We start from the raw sequence: 22,886 nt of genomic DNA, 5'->3' as shown, positions 1-22,886 counted from the left end.
TTGATGGCCATAGTCTGTGTACCTATCGAAGCCATAGTATTCACATGGTGTCGCCGTTGCTCTCGATCATGACAGAAAAACAGTCAAAATTTTGAAAGCTGTCGGATTTAATGCAACATATATCGGAAGAGGTGCAACAGAACCAGAGGATCTCAGGCCCTGAAAGCTCGACTGTGTACACACAGACAATGAGGAGCTTACAACCCGACATGACTTTGTAAAACGTATTCGTGATTGGCTAATTCTGATGATATGTTCTCATGAATAATTAATTAACCCCATTCATACTTCCGCAGTTTCCCGGCGTAATCTGCCAGAGCTTGATTTTTGCGTAGGTCAGCGGAGCGGAAATTATTGCTCTGGCCTGCGAGAATGATGCTCTTCTGAGAAATCAGATAAACAGCCTGAGACAAAGACTTTTGAAAAGTAGCAATGCAATTGTACGAAATGTATGTAAATCATTGTACTTCAACTCAGAGATGGTAAAACACTGGAATAAGTTACTCTATGTTTAAATGTCTGTTTAAAAAGAAACCCATTGGATTATGTATGTAGATATAATCAATTTTTCTATCTTTTCAACCATAATTTAATTTTGTAACTGAATTTTCATACTATTGCCTTATTTGACTATTATATGGACGCTCAAGTCCGAAATAAAGATATAATAATAATAATAATTATTATTTTAGGAAATGCATTCTGCTAGGAATCTAAAGACTAAATAGCAAAACAATATGATTTTTGAGTAGATGCATGGCCAGGGATATAAACATACATGTTTAAAAAAACTGGATTTTCCACCCATCAGACAAGTTATCATTGTCTGATAGGTATGACAAAGAGTGGAGCTAAAACTGAACAAAATGGCTGCCAAGTAGCTACATTGGATCGTTTGCGGAAAAAATGATGAGATGTCATATACTTCGCTGTCTTTGAACAAAGTTTGAAACAAAATCATGTGAAAAACATTGCAAAAAAAGTTCCTGGAAGCCATAACTGGATCATTTTAAAAACCTAATCTGAATATTTAGCAGCCATATTGGAAAAATAGATAAACAATGCAAATGAAGTTGAACAAGTTAAACATTATATTTTGGTAACGATAGTATCAATTGAAATCTGATTTTTACATCAGTGATGTGACTACCAAGCTACTTACATTTCAACATTAGCATATATACGTCAATGGTGCATATCTGAGGCTGTGGAAGACGTTCTCCCATTTCAATTAAGTTGGGAACATCTTTTGCTTTGACTCCTTCATAAGGTCTACCACCAAATGTCATGAGTTCCCATGCAGTGACTCCAAAACTCCAAACATCACTTTGATGAGTAAACCTTCTATGAGTTATACATTCCAATGCTAACCATTTGATGGGCATCTGAAAACATGTAGAAGATTGGTGATAAAATCTCTCAAAATATTTTCAAAATTATATATTTATTCAAAATTTATGTTTACAACAATGCAAATGAAAGAAATATGAATATTTTTCCTTCTAAAAGTTATAAAACAGTTAAAAATCTTTACACAGGGAATAATAGTACTTTTCTTTAAACAAATTTTAAATATTTGCCCTCCAGGTGAATATCTCACAATATTGCCTTCAGAGTCAATACTTCAATATATATGCCTTTCCTCACTGAATAATGACTTCTAACCGTGACTCACCTTTCCACCCTCAGCTTTGTATTCCTCTTCATTAATTTCTATGAATTTTGCCAGTCCAAAGTCAGTAATTTTTACTTTTGTAGGGCTTTCCACCAGTACATTCCTTGCTGCCAGATCACGATGGACTAACCGATGCTCTTCCAGGTACACCATACCCTTGGCAATCTGAGTACACCAATTTAGGAGATGCTGCGAACTCACTTTGTCCTTATGTTCACGTACATAGTCGAGTAATGCTCCAAGTGGCATAAGCTGAGTGATCAACATCATGTTTTGTGCCATGCAGACACATAGCAACCGTACCAAGTGATCATGGTGGACTGTTGCCATGACATAGGCTTCCTGTAACCATAGAAACCATCTATTATTTCCAAGATGATAAGTAGGGAGGCCAACTGAAATTTTGAAATGTTCAATCTGCATTTTAATTAATGTAGTTTTTTAGATTTTAATGAGAGAAGCTAAACATTTTTTTAATTTTCGAAATTGGATGAACGGTTACAATTTTATAGCTTTTTAAAACATTCACTTTTACTCTTTCTGTAGAAAGACAATACATACAATAACAATGGGAACAATGGGACAAAAATGAAGGAGTTTCAGCTGAAATTTACAGTAAATTTGCTGTAACTTTGTTAATAAAACATCTTTTTGTACGAAATTTGGCATGGAGATAGATTTCAATGGCAAACACAAATGTATCCTAAAATTACGCGATTACGATGGTGGCCATATTGGATTTATCCATGGCAACGGATGAACGACACTTAACGAGAAATGACAAAATGAAAATATTAAGCTCAAATGGCATAAGTGATATATCAAATTGAAGGTCTTTTTGAGCTGATGACACTTTTGAGTAGCTCTACTGCATTAAAACTACCTACAAAAAGTATTTTATCCAAATAAAGGCTTTCAAAACATCACCACTGGGGCCATGTGGAGTTTTGACATTATTTGGTAAAGGCTTCTTCAATTTTATCAGTTTCTGAACAATTTGAAACTTAGAATTTAATTTAAGGATTATTGGTTAAAACTATGTTCCAAAATTATTGATCATCTTTAAAATTCAGGAGTAAATTGAATGAGAAGTCGATGTTTGGAGGTGCTAAAAATTGCATACTTGTCATGGTAAAGTTATCAGCAACTAAGTTGGTCTCATCATACCACCTGTCAGACATGCAAATTTCCTTTGTTACAAACATTTAAAAAAATCAATACCCTTTCTTTTGCCAACACAGATGCAACTTATTCCCTTAGTTTCCTTGAAAATATTGTGTATGGCTGTCAAAAATCTATGTCGACAAAATCACAAATTGCTATCTCCTCTGCGCAAAAGGGATTGATCTTCTCATTATTCACCGTGAGAAATTAGAGAATTATGATTATCAAAACTATGGTCCCAGAATTTTGATATATGGACCGAGCTGTTCTGTGTACAGAAGAAATTTGCTCCAGTTCAATGAGTGATCTCCGTGTGTACGGATCATGGAGAATTGTGGGTAGCCTCACTTACTGTGAAGCGTGGTCAATATCTCCGTCAATAAATACGTGAGCTGTTCAAAATTTCTCATTTTTCTAGCAAAAATTCAAAAGAAATAATGATAAACTGCGTACTAGAGGACGTTTCACTGAGAGTTGGTCGGGTTAGGTCTCGGAAAAATCGCTCTCAATTTTTTGTCTTGGATTTGGTCATATACACTGCCCTATGTTGGTGAAGAACCTTATATCGCGAGAAAGAGCAAGATCTGGGCTTTCAAATGAGTATTCGATGTAAGGGATGTTTTGATTGGCTCACCTTCAAAAATGCGTTTCAAAATCAGCGATGTAAATATTAGGTGCTGCCATGTTTCAGATCGCCGTTCCCAGTACCGTTTTTAGCTCAATTTTGCAGTTTATTCAAAAAGTAAGTAGTTCATATAAAGAAATAAAAAACATATGAGAGAATAGCTGCATTTTTAATTTTTAGCCTCATGTATTTTTTTCCACAATTTTCTTTCCCGTTATTGATGTTTTTCAATTTTGAACATGACTAAGTCACTGGTGATTGAGTGTCAATTCAGCACGTCCTGGGCGACCTGTTGGCCTCCCTATGATAAGAATGTAATGATAATTCCCAAACAATATGTTATGCTCAGAACAGGTGACATAACTAGAAAGCATTTGCAAGCAAAAGCAAAGTTCCAGAGACCAGAGCAGCGGAAGAAAAGACAGTGTGTGACGAAGATTGGTGCAGAATGAAAGAGTGCTTGGGATTTTCAATATGCAAGCACGTACCTATAGTGAGGGCTGATACAACAACAGAATACAACTAAAAGCAAGGCAGTCCAGGAAATTACAGTACATAGATTACAAATGCCTACATGTACGGTAAAAACGCAACAGATACATACGGGGCGACAACGCACAGAAATGTATGTCAGATGAGAGAAGACATCGGACCTAGGCCGTCGAACTTGAAAACCGAGACCACATGCATTTTCATTTGATTAAAAGCAATTAACGCTTCATCTGTTAAGAGTTTTTACCACTGACTAAAACAATTTTCATTGCTATATCGCTGTTTTCACAAGATACTGACCGTGTGATCTTGGAAAGTTGAGTTGCTTTTATGTGCAGCCAACGCATGCCGGTGCGGTGACAGACAGTTCACTATGAATGCTATAGCTCTGCATGGCAGGGCTTTGTGTTACCAGCGTTAAACGGCCTCCCACCACAGCCCTGCAGACTGAGTGATATAGAAAAAACCGCTGGTGGCTCCTCAGAAATACGACCGGTGGACAGTTTCTCCGCCAAAACAGCCGATTTTGAATCCAAATTTTGCATTGATCTTCGTTTTCGAGCACACTCACCTCGCCTAGGTACACCATGTGCCCAGCCGCACTTATATAAACTTAAGCAAAGCATACCTTTCTCTCTCTATGCCAGGGAAGCGTTCGTATCCGCCGCAATTGTTAATCTCATTCAACCCAAGAGCACTCGGGCGAAAACCAGCGTGAGTCTAAATCAAAGGCATATAACGTAACAGTATAGTGCCACGTACGGGGAGTATGTAGAGAAAAATAAAAATCAAAAACCAACAAAAAAACAAAGCGAAAAAAAGCTTATAAGAATTATTAATAGCTGAACGCAATTTGATATTTGTGCAATGCAAAATAAAAAATAAATAAATAAACAAACAAACAAGAAATGCCCGCAAAACCCATCCGAGCTGAGCGATGACATCATAAGCGTATTGCAATGCATTCTGGGTAATGAAGGTAAAATTTGTATATAGCATGTTCTAAGGTAGTAATACGAGAGAAAGAAAGAAAGAAAGAACGAAAGAAGAAAAGTGAGCAAAAACTAAAGAGGCAGGTCTCTGGAACTAATTAACACACAAGTCATGCACAAATTAGATTCACATACACGCACAAATGCAAACCCACGGAATGTGCTAGGCTGTACCTCGTACCTGTGTGCCAAAATTACTCTGCCCTGTTTTTCAAAAGAGCAGATTCAGTCATGATATAGGCACCTGTAGAAATCTATATCACATACAGATATGTACACATTTATCTGAGAGTGTGTGTGTGTGACTGACTACAAAGTCTGGACTTTAACCTCTAACAATTCTTGGTTTGAAAGTGTGTCTGTGTGTGTGACTGACTACAAAGTCTGGACCTACCTCTAACAATTCTTGGTTTGAAAGTGTGTCTCTGTGTGTGTGATTTGACTACAAAGTCTGGACCTACCTCTAACAATTCTTGGTTTGAAAGTGTTCCTGTGTGTCTGTATGTGACTGACTACAAAGTCTGGACCTACCTCTCACAATTCTCAGTTTGAAAGTGTGTCTGTATGTGACTGACTAACAGAGTCTGGAGATACCTCTAACAATTCTTGGTTTGAAAGTGTGTCTGTGTGTGACTGACTACAAAAGAATTGGACCTACCTCTAACAATTCTTGGTTTGAAAATGTGTCTGTGTGTGTGTGATTTGACTACAAAGTCTGGACCTACCTCTAACAATTCTTGGTTTGAAAGTGTTCCTGTGTGTCTGTATGTGACTGACTACAAAGTCTGGACCTACCTCTCACAATTCTCGGTTTGAAAGTGTGTCTGTATGTGACTGACTAACAGAGTCTGGAGATACCTCTAACAATTCTTGGTTTGAAAGTGTGTCTGTGTGTGACTGACTACAAAAGAATTGGACCTACCTCTAACAATTCTTGGTTTGAAAATGTGTCTGTGTGTGTGTGATTTGACTACAAAGTCTGGACCTACCTCTAACAATTCTTGGTTTGAAAGTGTTCCTGTGTGTCTGTATGTGACTGACTACAAAGTCTGGACCTACCTCTCACAATTCTCGGTTTGAAAGTGTGTCTGTATGTGACTGACTAACAGAGTCTGGAGATACCTCTAACAATTCTTGGTTTGAAAGTGTGTGTGTGTGTGACCGACTACAAAGTCTGGACCTACCTCTAACAATTCTTGGTTTGCCTTTGTTGTTATTCCTTCTCTCATAACCTTGATTGCCACAGGAATACGGACATCATCACCTTCTGGTAACCATATACCCTGATGGTGGAAAGAGGCTCTGTGAGATATTTTTGTACATGTTCTTTGTTATATGACTGTCACATTGCATGAGAATTTTATTTCTAACATATCTGTGCAATATTGTTTTTATGGGAGTGATTTCACTCATAGCATTAACTTCTGTAATCTATTTAATCGATCCACTCAAATTAATATTTTAATAACTATACAGCACAGATATAAATTTGAAGAGATAATATGATTTGTTCTTGTAGTTAAGCTACTCTAAAATCATCAATAGTTTCTGAAAGCTCCAAAAATGTGATAATTGCACTGTTAACAGGATATTTGTAAAGAATCTTGCCAACCTTGTAGACGGTCCCAAAGGCACCTGATCCTAGAATTCCACCTTTCTTAAGTTCTGTTTCTTTGATAATACGAAGATACGCTTTGTTTGGTGCAGCACCACTTGGAGCAAGAGGCTATGATGAAGAGATGTGTACTTGATTAATATTGGTATAAATGCTGAATATTGTCACTCTACATGTATTGCAAGTGTCCATATTCACTATGACAGAAAACCTGGATGCACTTAAGGATAATTACATTCAATTTGACTAATGCTGAAAGAAGTTTACTTTTTTTCCTGTAGCAGCAGTGTATTATTGAAAGAGAACCTCTAGTTTGATGAGACAGGACTGAACTGTTATGAAGGATAAAGCTAAAGGAACTGATATCAATGGAGATAACAAAAACCAACATTTTAGTTCATAAACTAAAAGATTTTAAAAATACGTGTGCTCACATTTGGTTTGAATTGGTCCATTCGAGAAATATTTAAACCAGGAAAAACAAGAATGACAAAAGCAAATAAGGTCTCCAACTTAGGTACCAGAGGTCATCTGTAAGAACATGCATATCAACTTCTATAGCAATGGGACAAACAGATCCTAAATACATAAGCAAATGTCAACACCAAAACAGACACAGAAGGTTTGATAAAAAGAAAAGGTGGGAGTGGGTAAAAAAATGTACAAGGGATCTGGTAAAAAGTAATGCTACCTCATCAATCTTCTAGACCCTACCCCTTCCTGAATATCAAATGTTCCATCCCTTGATATTACATAACACCAGATGACAGGAAATGTATTTACAACCTTGGGGAGTTTTTAATTAATGCGATGAGTGTTATCATTCTGATGTAAACAGCACTTAAGTTAGTTACAGATAGTGAAATGCCTTCCACTGTGGGCGGTGATTACAACATCTGGAATTATTATCCTGGATCCAAATTTCTCATCAGTTCTTGTATGTCTTACATGAAAAAGTTGCAAAAATTGGTCAGCAATGAAAAAATTCACCTCAGCTTTGTTTTCTGGATCAAATTTTCCTACAAAGTGATACCAAATATGATAAAATTATGTTCACAGCCTCCATAACTGTCTCACAACAAATCCTGGGTTGGTGTAGGTCATTTAAGGTCACAAACTGAGAAAATTACATAAAATATACAAATTTGGGGGTTTCCCAACACTTTGAGCAGAAAATTTATCTATAACATCCCTCAGGGCTTTATACCAAATTACAAAGCTATCAAACAAGTAATTTTGAGAGCAAGTTTTCTTGACCAAAAATGACAATATTGTCGAAAAAATACAAATTTGTATATTTCAGGAAATTTCAACATATCTAACTATTGTTATCTCTGTACGTCTGTGTACCAAATATAAAAGCTGTCTGTCCAGGGGTTTTAAAAAGAAAATACTGTTTAAAATTTTTTGACCAAAAATGACAAAATTGCTCCAAAATAGTAATTTTCCCAATTTTGTCATAATTTCAACAAATTAGGGGTGGACCATTTGATATCCTGGGGGGGGGGGGCTTGGAAGATTGGTGGAGAGCCATCATTTTTTTTCCCACGTGCTTCACCACGAATTATTTTTTTTCTACAGGGCATATGCTGGCAACTTTTTTTTTCACTCTCCTTCTTCGAGATATATTTTTTTTTTACCCAATTTCGGTGCAATGTTTGTTTGCTTGGTTTTTCACACCCAGTAACAAGAAGCTGTTCTATCGCACACAGACTATATTCAAGAAACTAAATAAAGATATGTAAATACATGTACATTTTTGATTCAGTTTACAAAAACATATTTGTAAAATCATGTACATTTATGGCATTTACTTGTCAGTGTTGTCCTTACGTTGAAAGTAGCTGGGTAATTTAAGAAAGTAGACGGGTGGACTGCGAGGGAGGGAAGCGACTGAGTGGCGAGTGAGCGTAGCGAACGAGGGGGGGAGAGCGCGAGAGGGGGTGTCCCCCCTCTCGCAAGGCGAAAAATGAAATTTTGGAGTGGAAATGGTTTTCTCTGGTGGCATCTGAGGTGACATTTACAGACTGAAACAGTACTTTTGTTGTGTGTCTTAGACGTGGCTCACATACAACAAAACAAACAAACATGATTTTGTTTTGTTTGTATTATTTATGACACACTTATGGTTTTATTTGCAGTGAAGATGTAACATTTAATCTTAAATCACCTGCTGTCTGCTCATTTCATTGCCCATTCCCATTCTTCATTACCACATAGTAGTTTCCCCAAAACCATCAAACTCATTCAATTCTAATCAAAACACATTCGCTTTTGTTAAGAAAAACATTGGTAAGACGTCACTATAACAGTGTTCGCATTTACGAATTAAACATGCGTATATAGAAAACTCATAACAATGAAAAAATGTGTAGAGAGTCGATCTAATGCGTAATAATATTACGCATTGGATTGAGTCTCTACGCATTTTTTCATTGTTATGAGTTTTCTATACGCAAACGATAATAGTAAAATGTTTGCAGGCTGTCTCTCTTCTTGTGGTATTTTGACAAAATCCATACATTCAGATTTACACATTTCTGGAAAACACTGGTGAGCAATTTCAATTTCAGCATACTTCCTCTAATCAGAAGGTCATGTATACTGTACAATTGTTCATATTCAGTTATTGTTCCTCAAGCTTGAAATGGTTTATGCTTTATAAAACTCCAGAGATACTGCTCGATTTTTATTGATGCTGCAGTGTGCATCGAACAATTGCCAAGATTTTTTTTTTCCGAGTCGCAATGGTCCATAATTGTTTTTCCATCAGCCACTTAAAGCCAGATTTTTTTTTCGAACAACTCCACCTGGCATCTTTTTTTTTCCCCAAATCTTCCAAGCCCCCCCAGGATATCAAATGGTCCACCCCTTAGAAGAGTAACACCCTCGCAAAGATCTAACCCAAATTTTAGAGCGATTGGGCTGGCGATTTTAGAGAAAAAGAATTTTTACTGAAAATGAGAAAAATCACAAAAAAAAATTCAGCAAAAATACAAAATTTAGGATATCTTCACAATATTCATAAAACTGTATAAGGTTCACCTAAGGTACTTGCACACAAATTTTCAAAGCAATCAAAACAGGGGGTCTCGAGATATTAATTCTTGACCATTTTCACATTTTGTAAGCTCATTTTGCATAATTTTGGCAATGCAGACTTTATTTGATAAAATCCCATCTATAGCCCAGGGTGCATCCACACACCAAATACCAAGCTGAAATGTGCAGCGGTTTGCGTGTTTTTGATGTTGATGGACATACTGTACGTACATACATACATACATACATACACACATACATACAGACGCCATCGACTTCAGCTTATACGATAAACTCACATTGGTATAACCAAATGTGAGCTAAAAAGCAGGACAGTAGTTCTTGAGGTTACCATCTCATGTTGACAAAAAACTAATCAGTCTAAAAAATGGTTTTTCGAGAAATGTTTAATTCATTTAAGGTCTGGTGAAATGCCCATGTTGCAAAATCACAGAAATACAGTTGATGGTCTATAAAACAGTTATGTTCATTTCTGATTTCCTTTAGCACGCGTGATTATGAAATATGGCAAAAGAAAAAAGCAATGTGGGCGTGTCCCCTAAGCCTCTCCAGTCAACTTTTTTGGCTTTCCGAAGTTTGCCCGACGTCGTATCTCATAAAAGGAAGAAACTATTTCACGTCACCTCCGTAAGCTCCCAAAGGGGGTAACTTCTAGGGTTTCCGCTTACACGATCAGTACAGTGTCCTACTATGGGAAGACGTTGTCGGTTGCATGCACAAGAATAAATTATCAATACATCAACCCTGTATCCACTTGTCTTTATTTTAACACTGAAAATAACATGATTCTGGATCGCGATGCAAATCGACAGTAACATAAAACGTAAGTGGGACCGTGATTAAAATGCACTACAACATGGAAGGCTGGGACCGCGATGCAAATCAGCTGCATGAACAGCAACACTGAATGTTGGGACACGGTGGTTGGGACTACAATTAAAATGAACAACAACACAGAACGTAGAGATCGTGATACAAATCATCAAGGTAGATTTCTATCTCCATAATACAATTCGATAGCAACACGGAACGCGTCATTGGGACGGCAATTAAAATGAAGAACAACGGCTAATACTGGACCATGAGGCCCTCCATGAAAATCGACCGAAACATGGAACGTTTAAGACCGCAATTAAAATGTACAACATGGAACAGCTGGACTGCAATGCAAATCAACTGCAACATCGAATGTTGTGGCCGCAATTAAAATGCGTATGTCTGCTATCTATAGCAAAAGTTTCAATTCTCGCTAGCGAGCGTTCCTCTGCCTGCTGTACACTAGACAAAATGACGTCAAATTTATCACAAGGGTTGATTGCAAATGCGCAAGACGGATAGAACGCAATAATAAGGAAGTGAACACATTTTTTGCGAATCGCCGAGAGAGAAGCGTACATCAACAACAGACAAAAAACCCCCATGTTTTTGTCTTTATTTTGCCATATATTTTTGACAAAAATCAGTTTCACCACTGTGGCGAATTAGGATCGATTGTTTTTTGCCACTTCAGATTTCAATTGGCATTGGCGAACGTGGTGAATGGGCAGCGTGAACACAGGTGGGTTGCACTGATCGCACAAGAGACTTAAACTGACTTTGTTTTGTTAGCAGACAACGGCCTTATAGGCGGCGTGGGACTGTTATTCAATGTAAATGAACACCACTGTGACGTCACAGTTGGCCAACCATGACTCCCGCTGTGGGCATGACCTTGGTGTCACAAAATAACCCGATAAAAACCATGCATAAAAATATAAACAATAGTGACAACATCACTGTTCGCTCCCATATATTTATCAAAACAAGTAAACAATTGTATGAAACATGGACATACATATACAGACAGACTGACATACACAGACTGGCACAGAGTGATGACATGAACCCCAAGTGTGCCTTGGCCCATGGAGAGTAGCAAAGATATAACAAACAGCTGAAAGTAATGATAAAATAGTCAAGTATAGGCCTATACAGGCACTGAGAGTGAATATGTTACAGCAATTTGATTAGTTTCTTTTCCTTTTCTACTTCTGTGATTATAAATCTTTAAGACAATCAATCTGCAAGGCAGTTTATGTATTGACAAATATGTTATCTTTTACAAGCACCCAGCAAACTGTTCTTGATTTTTTCATTTACAATATTTGACATCGACTGAAATACATAACATGCAACCAATGTTTACACTTTGCCCATACACCAGATACACGGAGAAATTTCAACATACAATCATCAACTCAGAAACCCTACATGGAAAAGTAAACATTGTTTTCTTCCAGAACAGCTGGTGCATCCACATCTGGAACAACTTACAAACTTAACCAATTACACAAGGATGATGACACGAGATAAAGTTAAACTGTGGTGAACTTGACTATTCCTTTCAAATCCTTACCTAACTTGACATCTTAAACTAAAATACACTGCATGGTTAATTGTGCACAAAAATACATCGGGGTGGACCATTTGATAAGGGACGGTGTCTGGAGGATCGATGAGGTACATTATCTTTTTTATCCGATCCATTGTACATTCTTTTTTCCCCACTCTCCCACCTTTTCTTTTTGTCAAACCTTCTCTGGCTGAATTTTTTATTGGCATTTGTTAGGAATTTTTTCAAAATCTGCCAGGATTTTTTTACTGCATTTCAACACCAAATACAGTTTACCATATCAAATGCTTACTAAATCACCACATTATATACTCTTAGTTCCAGTAGGTATAAAATTACCAAAAAATCTTAAAAATACAAAATGAAACATATCCCAGTAAAACTGACAGTTTCGCAAAGTTGCCCCCAAAATTCAAAATTCCGGATTTCAACTTAATTTCAATATATCTTATTAAAAAACTAAGAACCGGTTCACTAAATATCAAAGCAATCAGACTGGTAAATTTTGAGAAACAAATTTTTTTACCGAAAATGAAAAAAATTGCCCCCCAAAATACAAAATTGCAGATTTCGTCGTAATTTTAAATATGTCTTATTAACATAAACACTAGGAACCTGTACAGTAGATATCAAAGCTACCAGATCAGAAGTTTTAGGAGAAAAATTTTTTGACCAAAAAAGGCAAAAATTGCCCTAAAAATAAAAAAAATTGCCAGTTTCAACATACCTTCAATACATATTTGAGATTAATCTTAGATATCTGTATACCAAATATCAAAGCTATCAAATCAGTAGTATTTGGATAAAATTTTTTTTTATCAAAAATTGGGAAAATTGCCCCCAAATTACAAATATGACAATATCAATACAATTTGTACAAACATGACTGAGGTCATCCTGAGGAACATGAATATTAAGTTTCATAGCAATCAGACGAGCGATTTCAGAGAACAAGATTTTTTTGACTAAAAAAGGAAAAAATACCCTAAAAATACAAAAATGCCCATTTCATCCCAATTTTTGCACACATAACTTAGAAAACCTAAAAAAATCTGCATACCAAGTTTCAACCAAATCTGACCAATACTTACTGAGTTTTAGCCATTTGCAGGATTTTTCCTTTTTCCCCTCATTTGCATATTTTTGGCACTGACATGTTCATTTGAACAAATTCACATCTCCACCCCTAGGTGCACCTGTACACCAAATACTAAGACAGTAGGTGTTACGGTTTAGGAGTTTTTGATGTGGACGGACATACATACATACATACATACATACATACATACATACATACGACATTTTTCCACCTTATAAGAATACCTCCCATTTGCATATATACATATGCATATATGGGAGCTAAAAAATAGTGCCAATGTCACTGTTCGCTCCCATATAGTTATCAAAACAAGCCAACAATTGTATGAAAAATGAACAATACATACAGACAGACTGACATACACAGACTGGCACAGAGTGATGACATTGGCCCTCGACATTGGCCCATGGATAGTAATAAAGATATAACAAACAGCTGAATGTAATGATAAAATAGTTAAGTATAGGCCTATACAGGCACTGAGGGTGAATATGTTACAGCAATTTGATTAGTTTCTTTTCCTTTTCTACTTCTGTGATAATTTTTAAGACAATCAATCTGCAAGGCAGTTTATGTATTGACAAATATATTATCTTTTACAAGCACACAGCAAACTGTTCGTGATTTTTCATTTTATGGGTGCTACAAACTTTACCAAAACACAAAATTTTAGATATTTCTCTGCAAATTTAAAAAAAGGCAACCTAGCAGTTGATAGAGCTTGGTTTATGTTATGTAGAGAATACTTTTTATGACACATGAGTTGATGAAGGAGGAATCTTTGCAAGTCCACTTAAGGTCGGCCTGACCAAAATGGCATAAACAGCTGCAAAAATACCTATGGTAATTAAAGATTTTATCATAATTTGGGCATATTTAATTAACATCATTTGTGAGAACATGTCTACTAAACATCAAAGCTATCAGACAAGTGGTTTTTGAGAAACAAATTTTTGACCAAAATTGGCAAAAATTGCCCCCAAAATTCAAAATTCTAGATTTCAACCTAATTTTAATATTTATCATATTGACATAAACCCTAGGAACCTGTTTACTAAATATCAAAGTGATCAGATTGGTAAATTTTGAGAAACAAATTTTTTGACCAAAAATAAGAAAAATTGCCCCCCCCCCAATACAAAATTGCAGCTTTCATCCTAATTTCAATATATCTTATCAACATAAACCCTAGGAACCTGTACACCAAATATCAAAGCTAACAGATCAGTAGTTTTAGGAAAAAAATTTTTTTGACCAAAATGGTAAAAAATGCCCCCAAAATAAAAAAAAATTGCCAGTTTCAACCTATCTTCAATACATTATATCAAGATAAATCTTAGATACCTGTATCCCAAATATCAAAGCTATCAGATCAGCAGTTTTTTGATAAAAAAGTTTTTGACCAAATATTGGGAAAATTGCCCCAAAATTACAAATATGATAATATCAATACAATTTGTGCAAACTTGACTGGGGTCGTCCCCAGAAAAATGAATACAAACTTTCAAAGTGATCACAAGAGCGATTTCTGAGAACAAGATTTTTGACTAAAAACAGAAAAAATACCCTAAAAATACAAACATGCATATTTCACCCCAATTTGAGCACACATAATTTAGAATACCTAAAGGAATCTGCATATTAAGTTTCAACCCAATCTGACCAATGCTTACTGAGTTTTGGCCATTTGCAGGATTTTTCCTTTTTCACCCTCATTTGCATATTTTTGGCACTGACATGTTCATTTGAACAAATTCACATCTCCACCCCAAGGTGCACCTGTACACGAAATACTAAGACAGCAGCCCTTGCGGTTTAGGAGTTTTTGATCTTGACGGACTAACAGACATACAAACATACATACATGTACATACACACAGACGCCATTTTGCCACCTTATAAGAATACCTGCCATTTGCATATATACATATGCATATATGGGAGCTAAAAAATTAACACTCGTGCGTACTTTTAGGTTGCAATTTTGTGAGTGTAATAATATTGCCCTCCTGGAAGATATTCAGTCACAAGAACAGGATCAACTCACAAGACCTTTAAGTTTGATGAATGTTGAACAGTAAATGTTCAAAACAAAAGATAATTAAATGATTGAAACCTGACAGTGCAAGCTTACTACTGATTGGTTCTGTCTTACTGGGTTGTTTTCTGCATTATAGAAACCGTAATCAGTTTCAGTAGGGTAAAAAATAAAGTTTTTTTACAAATTGAATAACTTTTGCTTTTCTTAGATGACGACAACATTCTGCACTGTGGTGGTAGGCTACATAAATGTGCCACTCAAATATGCCGCAAAATTCCCTACACTACTTCCAATTCATCATAAATGATTGGTTTATGGAACTTGTCATCTTATTCATACGCATTATTCAAGCACAAGTATCTCATGACTTTTTAAAAAATGTTCAATCTCACTACCTTGAGCCATTATAGCAACATAGTAATGTAATTATATCATTGTAGTAAACTTGTACATGAATCACGTTGTACCCATAACATTATACCTTAAAGCAATCACACAATAATTTCCAGCAAGCTAAAGAGTCAAAATATGCTAATTACCTCTGCAAAAGTATCCATTTTCTGCAACAATCAATGCATGAAATACAGAAACAAAAAAGGGAAATTAGTTTGGAAATTGATATATCTGCTTGTGACACAAAATAATGGAAAAAAATTACATGAGAAAGTGGCTTGCAAACTTGTAACTCTTTGCTTTACATGCTGTAAATAGTTGGATTTCTTTCAAAAGTGTGTTGAAAATGGAAATTGAGTCTCCGTGTACTACAAATTTGTTATTAATTGAATGTACATGAAAATTAGAGAATTATTACCACATATAAAGTGGATTAATAACAACAAGAAGTTTCACACACTGTTGTATGCAGAGTTAATTTTATGATGGTACTTGGAGATTTGGATATCCTTGACTTACATTGAGGTAACATTGCTATTGTGATAATGGAAGAAACAAAGCATCGTTAAAATGATGCCATTAAATGTCTAGATTGAAAACACAGCCAATATGAATACAATAATCTCAGCCGAGCTAGCTATGCAATTAAGGAAACCAGATATGAACTGAAAATGCTCACGTGTTTAATTATATGTTGCAGTTATGTGTAAATTTGAACCTTTGCCACATGTTTGCAACTTCATTGAAAGTGTTATGATCAACATAATGAATAATATTCACCACAGATTAATTTTAAATCCAAGTACATATCCCCAATCAGGAAAGTTCATTAAAATGCAAATTAGGAATTGACTGAAATGTTCTCATTAAATATGCATATTATGAATTGGCTGAAGTAAAAATGTTAAATGACTTTCAATAATGAATCATAGTATCATTAATGTACAAAGCAGTTCGTCAACTTTGGTCTAGTCAAGACAGATAAATATCCTTAATTAGGAAAATTCATTATATTTGCAAATACGGAATCGGCTAAAGTAAAAATGCTTAATGACTTTTAATGCTGTATCATAGTATCTTTAATGTACATAGTAAGTTTTGTCAAATTTGGTCTAGTCAATACAGATAAATATCCCTAATTAGGAAAGTTCATTACATATGCAAATTAGGAATTGGCTGAAGTAAACGATGACTTTTAATAATGTTGTTTTATAGTATCTTCAATATGTTGCAAGATTCATCAACTTCGGTCGAATCAATTCGGATATATATCCCTAATTAGTGAAGTTCATTAAATGTGTAAATTAGGAATTGGCTGAAGTAAAACTGCTTAATGATTTTCAATAATGTTATATCATAGTATCTCCAATGTACATGGCAAGTTTCATCAAGTTTGGTAAAGTCCATTCAGATTTATATGTCTAATTAGAAAAGTTTATTAAATATGCAAATAAGTATTTGGCGGAAGTAAAACTGCTTAATGACTTTCAACAATGTTATATCATAGTATCTCCAATGTACATAGCAAGTTTCATCTATTTTGGCAAAGTCCATTCAGATTTACATATCTAATTAGGAAAGTTTATTAAATATGCAAAAAAGTATTTGGCTGAAGTAAAAATCCTTAATGAATTTCAACAATGTTATATCATAGAATCTTTAATGTACATAGCAAGTTTCATCAATTTTGATCAAATCAAATCAGATAAATATCCCTAATTCCAAAAGTTCACTAAATATGCAAATTAAGATTTTGATGAAGTAAGAATGCTTAATGACTTTCAATAATGTTAAATCATAGTATCTTCAATATATATACCAAGTTTTGTCAATTTTGATCAAATCAAATCAGATATATATCCCTAATTATGACAGTTCATAACATATGCAAATTATCCATTATCTTTTAAGTCACCCCTTAATATCTTTCACAGTTGATATGTCTTGGTGTGATCAACATTTGTAGCAAATTTCATCAAATTGTGTGCAATCGTTGTCAATATATATCCGTTTTTTTCTAAAATCATTAATTATGCAAATGAGCAAAAAGTAAGCAAGTCATACCCACCAAAAACTAATCAGTTCTTGCCATTTGCAAACTGAATCTATATACCAGATTTTGATTCTGATCTGATGAGCTGTTTTTGAGATATTGAGCACATAGACAGACAGACACACAGACAGACAGACACACAGACAGACAGACATCGCTGCGACATATGCTCACATGTGTCAATACGTGAGCAAAAAATTTCAAAATAAATGTTGTATGCACATGGCTGACAGTGTGTATGATTCAATATGCCTGCGTGGCAAAATACTACAAAACTTTAACCTGTTCACCTTTGATACTTCTAAAATGTTCTACACTCACCATTGATAGCAATGAATGGGTGTGGCAAAAACCATGGTGATAGATGGAAAGGTGGATATGGATGTCACAGGGAAAACCATGGTGATAACAATGAATCGATGTCACAGGGAAAAACCATGCCTAGGTGATAGATGGAAAGGCTGATATTCCTTTGCCAGAGAGTTTGTCCATATTTTGTCATGGATTATGAAGAAATTTGTTTGATGACAATGGTGCATGTTTTGACATGGACTATGATGAAATTTATTTGATGACAATGGTGTATGTTTTGTAATTGAATATGAAGAAATTTGTTTGATGACAATGGTGCATTACAGATGGTATTTGTGTAGTAATAATTTGTAATGATATTGTGTAAACTTTATTGACAAAAAGCTGAAAGTTAAACTAAGGCAAAGTCTTGTAAGACGTATTCAGCTTCTTGTAATGTTATCGTGCATTTTGGTATTTTGTAAAATATTAAAGAATGCAGTGTGAATAAACGATAACTGAGCACAAAGCAATTTTTAAAAGCAGTTGACTTGATTAAAACTTACATATTCATCTTGCATAAATTTTCGCATCTTCTCTTGTTTGTGTTTTCTTCGCATTAAAAGCCCAACAACAAGGAGAACAATGATGGCAACAACGATGACACCCATGACACAGCCAACAATAATTGCACTACTGTCAACAAAAATCAAAGGAACGAATAATTAGCAATCCAGGGTACCTGATACGTAGAAATAAATCGCTTTTCGCACTCAAAGGAATACAATAAATAATTAGCAAATTACCTGATACTTAGAAATCACTCAACCGCTGGTTGTCATATAAGGATGACAGTGACATGAATATTCATGAGCACATGACTGATGCTTACTAACTCAGGATGATTCAGTGGTTCACTGATCATTTCATAAATATAAATTATAACAGCAGATAGCTACCTAAAATGTAGGTGGCGCTTTGTGTGGCAGCCCCTAAACAGAGCTCCCGTATGAAACTATTTTCATAGCATTTATTTTGGTGTTACACGTCCTAAAAGAGGGTTTTAGTGTGTGTAAACATAATTGGCAAGACTCGACCAGACTGGTGCTTCAGAGTGAACGTGCCAAAATCAGGAAGAAATTCAGGTTTGAAGACTGTTGTTGTACTTTCGTCACACAGAACTGCCATCTTCAAGTTCACAATTTTCAACACACCTGTTAGAATGTCCTTATTAACATACAGCAGAATGACCCTGATCAACATAAACAATGTCATCATCAACACGCCATTATTGTCAAGGCTAAGTTCCAACACCTGGCAAAGATTGAGAACTCTAAACTTATGCAAGGTTCCAAGAACGAAGAGAGGTTGTTCATCGGGTAGAGGTAAAGAAAGGCCGATACCAGTTAGACTCACCAACCGCAGTTCTCCACCCTGGAAAGATGTCAAACTTACTATGCCAAGATCAGTTATCCATGTTCCTTTACAAAAGATTAAAAATGAAGGCAGAGTTCTCCCTAACATCCTATTATCTAACGCAAGGTCATTGGTTAGAAAAGTAGACGAATTACAGTCAACTTGCGTAACGAATAACATCCAGATTGCTGCAGTGACAGAGACATGGTTTAGTGATGAAATCAGTGATGAATCAGTGTCCATGGATAACTATAAACTTTATCGTAAGGACCGAACAGGCAAGAGAGGAGGTGGCAGATCTGCATGTATGTACACAACCATTTACAATCTAAACCACTCAGTACCCAGTTAATTACGGACAATGACATTGAGTCTGTTTGGTGCACAGCCCGTCCACATTGGCTGCCAAGGAGAGTGTCTCAATTATTAATTGGCTGTGTCTATCATCCACCTGGGACAAACGAAAGGAAGGTAAAAGATCACATCATATCTATAGTGGATAAAGTGAAAGCAAAATCACCATATACTGGAACTATCTTAATGGGCGACTTCAATCGAATGGATATCACCGGTATTTCAAACTCATGCCAACTAAAGCAGTTAGTGAAAATCCCGACCAGACAGAATGTGGTGTTAGACCTGATACTCAGTAATATGGAACTTTATTACAACACTCCGATATCAATAGCTCCACTTGGTACTTCAGATCATGCAATTGTAATAATGTCATCGAAGGTAAACCCGAGAGTGCCATCAAAGTCAATCACAACACGTCCTTTGAAAGACTCAAGTATCAGACAGTTCGGTCAGTGGATAACTAAATATGATTGGAAGGAAGATTTTCCAAGCCAGTCATGTGAGGAAAAGACAAACCAGTTCTTAAACACCATGAAAACAGCAATTAACCAATTCTTCCCCGAAAAGAGGATCAAAGTTCACCATTCCGATAAACCTTTCATGACATCAGCTATTAAGTCAATGATTAACAACCGGCAGAAAGCATACAGAAATGGAAATGTACTTCTTTACAGATACTGGAGAAATAAAGTTAAAAAGGCCATTGATTCAAGCAGAAAGTCTTATTACAAGGAAAAGATCGGTAATCACAAAGGCGGGGACAGCAGAAAATGGTGGGAAATGGTGAACAAGCTAAATGGGAAAACAAAAACTACATCACCTATAGAATTGGAAATCAAAGGTACACGTCTCCACGGCAACAACCTAGCAGAGGCAGTAAACGAACACTTCATTAACATTACAAAAGACTATGAACCCTTAGACTACGACACATTCATCAACACACTCCCGGATGGCACCTGTCTACCAACTGTTACATACAATGGTCTAGTCAAGTTGCTGAAATCGCTGAATAAAAATAAGAAAGGTGGGCCAGACCGGATTCCTAATAAAATACTGATGGAATTCGCTGAAGAACTTGCCTTGCCTTTGGCTGATATCTTCAACCATTCATTCAAGGAGGGAAAAGTACCCTTATCAATGAAAGAAGCCAACGTTGTGCCTCTCCCAAAGGTCAACAGCCCAGCATCTCTTAATGACTTCAGACCTATTTCACTCACAAATACCATCAGTAAGGTCATGGAATCATTGATTGAACAAGTCATCGTTGATGACACAGTCCCCGCTTGTCCATTTTGTTATAATCTTTGGTGTCTAGGTAGCTGTGGTCTAGGTAGCTGTGGAATGACATTGATGCAAAGGGTGTATCAGGCCTGTGACTTGCATAATAAAGTAATCTGAGGAACGTTCAATAAATGACTCATCTCTGCTGGTAATGACCACTGAAGGAACTTTTGATTACATCACACATAACGATGCCCTCACTGCCTCTAGTGTCATGACGGCACATACTTATACACATGGTTTGGTGGAATTTTCGAAACGCTATGGGATTGGGTATGTTGTTGTAATCAGCCATCAGCCATTTAGAATCATATAATGTAACAAATTAATGTGCACAAGAATGCAGCCATAGTATTTTATCTTCGTATCACGTTTGAACAAAATCAGTCCATCGAGGGACAGTGACCTATGTTTATGTTTCAAAGACATAAAAAAATCACACCAAAATTGAAATCAAATGGCTGTCAGTTGACCATATGGATCATAGCACAAAATTAGTGGACATGCATAGTACCAAGTCTCAACAACATTGGTTAAGGAATATTTGCATATGATTAAGCCTAAAAGACATGAAAAAATCCAAAAATGACCATCGGGCAGCGATATTGGAAAAAAATGACAATCTTGCAGCCATATTGGAACATGTCACGAAGTAAATTGACATGTATGCCATAGTGCTTGATCTTTGTGCCAAGTTTGGACAAAATGGGTGTAATGACCTTTGAATTACGCTTGAAAGACATGCAAAATTCCAACAAAATGGCAGTTCTGCAGCCTTATTGGATCCTATCACAAGTTCATTGATACATGCATATGCATGCCATAGTACGTGCTTTGCCTTTGTGCCAAGTTTGAACAAAATCGGTTCAAGGATGTTTGAGTTACGGTTCAAAGACATGAAAAAATCACAAAAAAATGGCCACCTGTCAGCCATATTGGATCATTTCACAAAATAAATTGGTGTTCATATGAAAGGCATAATGTTTTGCTTTTCTAACAAATTTGAACAGAATCGGTTCAAGGATGTCCGAGTTATGGTCCAAAGACATGAAAAATCGCAACAAAATGGCCGCCTCACGCCCATATTGGATCGTATCGCAATATAATTTGACATGCATATGTAGGCCATAGTATTATGCCTTTGTGCCAAGTTTGAACAGAATCGGTTCGAGGATGTTTGAGTTATGGTTCAAAGACACGAAAAATCGCAAACAAAATGGCGGCCTCGCGGCCATATTGGATTGTATCGCCAACTTATTTGACATGCACATGTAGGCCACAGTGTTATGCCTTTGTGCCAAGTTTGAACAGAATCGGTTCGAGGATGTTTGAGTTATGGTTCAAAGACACGAAAAATCGCAAACAAAATGGCGGCCTCGCGGCCATATTGGATCATATCGCCAACTAATTTGACATGCACATGTAGGCCACAGTGTTATGCCTTTGTGCCAAGTTTGAACAGAATCTGTTCAAGGATGTCTGAGTTATGGTCCAAAGACATGAAAAATCGCAACAAAATGGCCGCCTCGCGCCCATATTGCATCATATCGCAAAATTATTAGACATGGATATGAAAGCCATAGTGTTATGCCTTTGTGCCAAGTTTGAACAGAATCTGCTCAAGGATGTCTGAGTTATGGTCCAAAGACATGAAAAATCGCAACAAAATGGCCGCCTCGCGGCCAACTTCGATCGTATCACAAAACAAATCGACGTGCATCTGTAGGTCATAGTGCTATGCCTTTTGGCCAAGTTTGAACGAAATTGGTTCAGCAGTGTCTGAGAAACTGTTGATGACGGACGGACGGACGGACGGACGGACGGACGCACAGACGGGACCCAATCTATAAGTCCCCGCCGGACTTCGTCCGCGGGGACTAAAAATGGATAAAACTGGAAGTAAAAGGAAAGATTGACAACAAACAATACGCTGG

At 36.2% G+C, this 22,886-nt stretch overlaps 1 protein-coding gene across 1 annotated transcript in view; it reads right to left on the bottom strand.

Annotated features, from left to right (window-relative positions):
• The window catches only part of LOC139143239 (epidermal growth factor receptor-like), a 167,603-nt gene that overhangs the window by 28,779 nt on the left and 115,938 nt on the right, over positions 1-22,886 (bottom strand). Inside the window, exons 13-18 of the mRNA XM_070713384.1 lie at positions 18,462-18,591; positions 15,698-15,718; positions 6,561-6,674; positions 6,133-6,231; positions 1,676-2,017; positions 1,163-1,385 (exon numbers count right to left, since the gene is read on the bottom strand). Of these exons, the coding sequence (XP_070569485.1) occupies positions 1,163-1,385; positions 1,676-2,017; positions 6,133-6,231; positions 6,561-6,674; positions 15,698-15,718; positions 18,462-18,591 (929 nt within the window). The remainder of the gene's footprint in view (positions 1-1,162; positions 1,386-1,675; positions 2,018-6,132; positions 6,232-6,560; positions 6,675-15,697; positions 15,719-18,461; positions 18,592-22,886) is intronic.

This window comes from Ptychodera flava, chromosome 11 (assembly GCF_041260155.1).
Source record: "Ptychodera flava strain L36383 chromosome 11, AS_Pfla_20210202, whole genome shotgun sequence".
Lineage (NCBI taxonomy): Eukaryota > Metazoa > Hemichordata > Enteropneusta > Ptychoderidae > Ptychodera > Ptychodera flava.
This window is presented reverse-complemented; position numbering and strand designations above follow the sequence as displayed.